We start from the raw sequence: 6,840 nt of genomic DNA on the forward strand, positions 1-6,840 counted from the left end.
CAGGGAACGCAACGAGCGAGCGTTCCTGCCTCAGGCTTAAAGACAAGTGGGGACTCCCTCTGCGCGGGGTGCATGACTGCTTCATCCTCCCTCACAGGCAGGGAGGACTCACTGGTCCTCCGGCTCGCCCAGTGATGACGCTCCCGCTGTCGGAAACAGGGGATGAGGCCTTACACCCGTCGCCCCGGTCACAAAGACAGGTCAGGGGCTCCCACTAGCTCAGCCTCGTTGCTGTCTCGTGTCCCTCCCCGCCACCGCCTTCCCGCAGTGTAAGAGCGAAGACTTTGGAGCCAAGTGAGCTGGAGAGCAGCTCAGGAGGGTTAAGGTAGCTGGGAGAGCTCCAGGTAGCTCTAGAAATTAGCCGGAGTTGCTAGTTCCAGGCATAGTCGGGCTTGGGACGGGGCGGGGCCGAGATGCCCCGCCCCGCCCCGCCCCGCCCCGCCCCTCCCGGGCTCCCGGGGCACAGGGCTTGCTGAGCTCAGCCCAGAAGCCGGGCGCTCTCGGGCAGAGCGTGCGATAGCCGGGATGCGCGCCTGTCTGAGGTTCGCGCTCTCGGACCCGGGCGCTGCACGACCCCATGGCAGGTAGCGGCGGCCTGGGCAGCGGCGCCGGGGACCTCCAGGGCGCGGGGCAGGGGCAGGGGACTGCCCTGCGTGCTCCCCGTGCTCCGCTGGCGCTCGTAGCTCTGTTGCTAATTGCCTACTGCCTCTTCGCCCTCCCCGGCCGCTGTCCACCTGCCGCCCGCGCCCCTGCGCCGGTTCCCGCGCCCGCCGAGCCGCCCCCCGCCTCCCGCCGTCTAGGAGGGCCCGGCCTGCCGGTGGCCAGCGGCCCGGGGCTCCGGCGCTTCCCGCAGGCGCTCATCGTGGGCGTGAAGAAAGGTGGCACGCGCGCGTTGCTGGAGTTCTTGCGGCTGCACCCCGACGTCCGTGCGCTTGGCTCTGAACCCCATTTCTTCGACAGGTGCTATGATCGCGGCCTCGCCTGGTACAGGTGAGTGCCCCTGCTAGTCCGCTTCTTCCGCGGCGTCCCTGTGCGCCTTGGACTGTGCTTTCAGCTCAAGGGTGTTGTGTTTTCCCGGAACCCAGGACGAATAGGGTAGAATTCTGGCATTGGGTCTGAAACAAGCCTGTTAGAGAAACAGACCTGATCTCATGGACGAGGCCGCTGAAGGAAAGGTCATTTGTAGCCTAGTGTCGCAGGAATCAGAAAATAGGGAAAACTGTTCTCCTGTTGGTGGGCTGAGGGACTCAGCTAGGTGTTAGCCTAGCAGGAAGTACTTTCAAGCCAGTGAGATAACTGGGTAGGTAGACGTTTTAGAGGATCGGGTATTGGGGATTGAACATGAAGCCTCATATATTCTAACCAAGTATTCCACCACTAAGCTGTTAATATAAACGCATATATTATCATGGACTGTGTTAGTAGAATCCCGGTGGGACTATTTGTGAGCCTTAGAAATACGTGGAACTCAGTCACTTTTTCATCCTTTCATGTCCGTCAGTTCCCTGTTATAACTCTGGGTAAGTATGGGTAATTATTTGATCACTAGTCAGGTATGTTAAGGGAGGGTCTCCCGGTTTCCAGAAGCTTTCCAGAAAGTGTCTTTCCGCCCCTAAGCACCTCTTCCCACGTTGCATCAAGGGGAGCCCTTCTTGGCTGCTGGAGTCCGGAGAAAGTTAGGTCTGGGCTTTGGCAAGGGAGACTCTGCCCTTCAGTATAGCCCAAGGGTGGGGACTGAAATACGGACTCCTGCAGCTGTCCTCTGTCCACCCAGGATAGATTTGGGGTGCATCAGTGGAATGTGGGAACACCCTCAGCTGTAGCAGTCCCGGTGGAGGGGCAGACACTAGGCCTTCCTTGCTGAGTTCTGCCTGCTACGCAGGCACTGAGAGGTTTGTATCCCTGTCCCTTCCTTCATGGAAATTGGGATTTATAGACGGGTTTGCCCCATCTGCAAGCCTTTGCTGAGCCAAGATGGCCTGGAGAATCAACAGGGGGTGGAAGGACCCCCAGGCACACCCACTTCTGTTTCCTGGGTCCTTCCTTATTCCCATTTGCTAACTTTGCCTTTTGCATTGAGACTGGTGGGTTTGGGAGAGAACAAGCCCCCAGGCTCTGAAGGGTTGGCGCTCTCTGAGGAGAGGCTCTCGGAAACACTGATGTTCCCAGCAAGGGAGTAGAGAGCGTCCAGGGCAGTGCACCAATTTTCAGACTCCATGTGGAAATAGAGCATAGGGTGCTGGGGAGGGGTGAAACCCATGGCCTCCCCCCCATTAGGAGGATCAGGGTCATCCTCTGCCGCTTGCCACTTCAGATTTGCTCAAACATACGGAGTGAGCTGAGTTGCCTGGCTGGGCTTCTGAACTGTGTGGTCTTAGTACCTTTACCTGGCTATAGCCAAAAGGGTTGCTGTGCTTGCTGGCAACCACTCCTCAGGTAATGTTGTTGTGGTGGTTATTTGAGACGGGGTATTTCTTTGTGTAGCCTTGGCTGTCCTGGACACGCTTTGCAGTTCAGGCTGGCCTCAAACTCACAGAGATCCACCTGCCTGTGCCTTCCTGAGTGCTGGGACCACAGGTGTGCACCACCATGCCTGGCTGGTAATGTTCTTTCAACCCATCACATGCATGAACTGAGCCTCTGAAAATTACCATTATCTTCAGCTGCAGGACCTGGGCTGAGCCCCCAGTTTCTTTGGAACTCTGTCCCAGTAAGGGTTGAGGGAGGGAGGTGGGAGAGGAGCAGCCACGGGTGAGGTACTCTTGGTTTTGGGCTGTGATCTGCCTCATTCAGGCAGTGACTCAAGTATCTACTGGACACAGCCCTTTGGCCCAACCATTCTCCTCACTGGCTCTCCATTAGATCATGGGACAGGGTCTCTTATAGCTCAGGCTGGCCTCAAATTTTCAGTGTGGCTAAGAATGATGCTGATCATCTCATTCTCTTGCCTAGACCTCCCTAGAGATAGAGACAGAGAGAGACAGAGGAGAGACTACTCTGACATGAGCATGGAGGCCAGAGAGCTAACTCTTAGGAGTCTTCTTTCCCCACCTCTGTGGGATCTGGAGACTGAACTCAGTCAACAGATTTGCACAGCCAATGCTTTTACTTGCTGAGCCATGTCACCGACCCCAGGGGACTTTGTTTTTGTTTATTTGCGGCAGGGTCCCATTTATGCAGTCTGGCTAGCATAGAATTTGCTGTGCAGACCAGGCCAGCCTCAAACTCAAAGAGGTGGAGGCATGTGCCACCACACCCAGCCTGTGGCTGGTTTTCATGCAGATCTAGGAGTTGAACTCCGGGCTTGTGCATACTAGTCAAATCCTATGACAGCTGAATTATATCCCAGCTTCTTAGGATTTTAAGGGTCTTCCATCTTGGGGGCCATTTGCCCCTGACCACTCTAAAAATCACTCAGCATTTATTAGCCCAGTCACCCTTACCCACTGTCTGTCAGGCTGTATCTTCCGGAGAAGCAAGAAGAGGCAATAAGAGATACAGGTAGGGGAACCCTTGTTGTCTCTGGAGTTTAAGATCAGGCCTGTGGGGGGGGGGGGTGTGAGGGCACGCAGGGGGAGGGTCTGTTCATATTCGTCCCCCCTGTGGCTGGGGACTTGGTTCCCTAGCACTCTGTGACACTGGGATCAGATCCGTAACCAGTTTCCCCCTGGGCTCCTTGGGTCTGGCCCAAATGAGGTGTAGGATACAGAGGTTGTGGTGGTGTGCTGGCGGGGCCTGGCAAGCAGGGGGCGTGGCCTCAGGCTGGCTGGGAGCCACGGAGAAAAGCAGACCAGATGGGGTGGGTGCGACTGGAGAGACGTTCAGGGAGCTACTCGACAGAGCTCTGCTCTGCTTGTTCTCACCTCCAAACGTACCGTACCGCGCTCCTCTCCCCACGCTCACTAGGCAAGGCTGCCGAGGCTCATGGAGGACAAGCGATGCCAAAGATGCCAGGCTGCAGAAGCGCTTGGGGCTGGTTCCCAGACCTTGGAGTCGCACCCTACAGTCTCAGTGAAGTCCCCCCTCCAATGTCTGGGTGCCATTCCCATGTGTTTCCTGACTACACAAGATAGAGGATTGGGGGCAGGGGCTTTGGACTCCCCTGTTTCAGGTGGGCCAGAAGGAGGCCCGAGGCCTATCCTTTTTCCCTCAGCACTTTCTAGTCTTTCTCAGTCTTAAGATGCCTGCCTATCCAATGGGGGAGGAAGGTTACTGATTCACCATGCTATCCAGATGGAGGAGGGAGACACATGCCCTTATAACTTCCGTAGACCAGCTTTGCCTGGATCCTTGTTCTGCAGTTTCCTACATGCCGCTCGCCCTTCTCCGCTTTGGTCATGGGTGATGTCAGGAGACAGGCACTGTTGGGGGTTGCCTCTCCCTCTCCCTCTGAGACAACATGGTCTTGTGTGGTTTACCCCGTTTTCAAATTATCCAACATCTCTGCCTCAGTCCCCAGAGTCCTGAGGTTATAGACATGTGCTACCGTGTCTGGGCCTGATCTCACTCTTGCCTGATCTATGTACATGTACATATCTCCTGCCCAGAATGCTGGTTTCTGGTACCCTAGGGCCACTAGGGACCTTGGGACAGGCCCCAGGTAGATTAGTGCCCTATCACTAACTTTCATAAGCACCCCCAAACCAAGCACCCCGGTATGGGCCCTGTGCATTTTTACCTGCCCTGTATGTGTATTCTCTTGGGAGCCTGAACAGAGAGAAGAGAATGAAGGTCAGTAAAGCTGGGCTTTGTCTGGTGTGTCAGCTTGGCCAGAGTGGGTCCTGGGGATTGTCAGGAAGGGGAGAGCAGTATCCCTAAGAGGGTGGGAGTCAGCGCTGGGCAGCTGTATCTAAGCCCCACCCCTCTGCCTCTGTTGACCTAGTTCCTACCTTTTCTTTGGAGCTGTGTTTGCTCAGCTGACCCACCCTCCCCTGCCCTAACTCACTGTGTACCAACTGTCAGGTGCAGCCCAAGGACACCTCTCAGGGTGCCTGGGCCTGCCTGGGCTAGGTGCTCTGTGTGGGCGTCGTCAGCTGACTTTCCCTGAACGTTTGGATTAAGCCAACACTCTCCTTCAGAATAAAAGCAATTTCAGGAATACTGGTTCCTAGTACCCTAGGGCTACTAGGGACCTTGGGACGGGCCCCAGGTAGATCAGAGCCATATTACTAACTTTCTTAAGGGTGCTGGGCGCTGCTGATGGCTGTTTGATGTTCTTAGCTGGGCCCAGACAGACAACTAAAGGTTAAGAGGAGATGTAATTAAATTTAAGGGAGGGAGGGAGAGGCCAGACATTGGTAGCTGCATTTGTCAGTAATAATTGATGACCTAGTTCATGGTCAGTGATTACAGTAAAGAGGCATGCAGGGTCTGTGCTGGCCAGCCTCAGGGGTGCCTGGTCAAGGCTGGGTGAGGCAGCTTTGGAATGGGTTGGTTTGTGGTGTGGGGCTTACTAGGTCCCTATGGAGGTGGCATTTCAGGGGAAAGGGTCACAGAACTTGAAGAATGTCCTGGTGGCTGTTGCCCTAGAGCCATGGTGACTAAGGCGGTGCTGGTTTGGGGCTCTACTGCAGGCCCACAATGGGCAGGGCCCCCCTGCACTTTAGGGGAGGTGAACCTAGGAGGGGAGGAGGATAGCCTTCCTTGGCCTGGGCCTTCCTCAGAGGAGGAGGGGTTGGCTCCCGGTTCTGAGGGCTGGTCTAATTGAGAGGGGAGATGGCCTTGGGAGAGATGTGTGTTATGATCGGTTACTCCTGCTGCCCGTTCCACAGGGGTCTGATGCCACGTACCCTGGACGGGCAGATCACCATGGAGAAGACACCCAGCTACTTTGTGACTCAGGAGGCTCCACGCCGAATCCATGCCATGTCCCCAGACACCAAGCTGATCGTGGTGGTGCGGAACCCCGTGACTCGGGCCATCTCTGATTACGCACAGACACTCTCCAAGACCCCAGGCCTGCCTAGCTTCCGCGCCCTTGCCTTCCGCCATGGCCTGGGTCCTGTGGACACAGCCTGGAGTGCTGTACGCATTGGTCTGTATGCCCAGCACTTGGACAACTGGCTGCGCTACTTCCCTCTGTCCCACTTCCTGTTCGTCAGCGGCGAGCGGCTGGTCAGTGACCCAGCGGGTGAAATGGGCCGCGTACAGGACTTTTTGGGCCTCAAACGGGTTGTCACTGACAAACACTTCTACTTCAATGCTACCAAGGGCTTCCCCTGCCTCAAAAAGGCCCAGGGCAGTGGTCGCCCCCGCTGCCTGGGTAAATCCAAGGGCCGGCCTCACCCCCGAGTGCCGGAGGCTGTGGTTCGGCGGCTGCAAGCTTTCTACCGGCCGTTCAACCTCAAATTCTACCAGATGACGGGCCAGGACTTCGGCTGGGACTGATCAGGGCCCAGCTCAGCCTGTCCCTGGACAAACTTTAATTTATGTCGGTCTGCCTGGCCATTGCAGGTGGCTGAGTAGAGAGAATTTAGGAAATAAAGTCTGGATCTATCTTCTTCCACTCGGGCTTGAAGGTGGGGGTGGGATCATAAAACCTTACTCTGTCAGACACTGACTGTACCATGGCATGCCCTGGGAGGGGATCAGTGACATGGTCCCAGGTCCCAGGCGAACATGCAAGGCTTGGAGAGGCTGAGCACCTGTGACACAGGTGGCTCTGGAGGCTGTCCACAGCCACTGTTTTCAGCCTTCGGAGGCCGAGCAGGGTTGTCTCTATGCTTAGGATGAAAACAGGCTCTTGAGTGATAGAGTAAGACAAAGCTGAGTGTGCTGTATCCTCCATCTTGTTTCATCATCAGTCCCGCCTGAAGCCTGATGGAGGAGCTGGGCAGTGAG

The 6,840-nt window shown here is 56.2% G+C and overlaps 1 protein-coding gene across 1 annotated transcript; it reads left to right on the forward strand.

The window, feature by feature from the left end:
- The first annotated feature begins 500 nt into the window (after positions 1-500).
- Positions 501-6,505, forward strand: Hs3st6 (heparan sulfate-glucosamine 3-sulfotransferase 6). The gene is made up of 2 exons (XM_055604665.1): positions 501-990; positions 5,772-6,505. Exons 1-2 carry the CDS (start codon positions 578-580, stop codon positions 6,385-6,387), a joined length of 1,029 nt encoding a protein of 342 aa, XP_055460640.1. The 5' UTR covers positions 501-577; the 3' UTR covers positions 6,388-6,505.
- The last annotated feature ends 335 nt before the right edge of the window (positions 6,506-6,840 follow it).

Source organism: Psammomys obesus, unplaced genomic scaffold (genome assembly GCF_907164565.1).
Source record: "Psammomys obesus unplaced genomic scaffold, mPsaObe1.curated_primary_1811, whole genome shotgun sequence".
Taxonomy (NCBI): Eukaryota; Metazoa; Chordata; class Mammalia; order Rodentia; family Muridae; genus Psammomys; species Psammomys obesus.

Excerpts from the sequence above, each read along its gene's own strand:
- Hs3st6 (XM_055604665.1), top strand. The coding sequence starts at position 578 with ATGGCAGGTAGCGGCGGCCTGGGCAGCGGCGCCGGGGACCTCCAGGGC. Across the intron at positions 991-5,771 it reads CGCGGCCTCGCCTGGTACAG|GGGTCTGATGCCACGTACCC; the intron begins GTGAGTGCCCCT and ends CCCGTTCCACAG.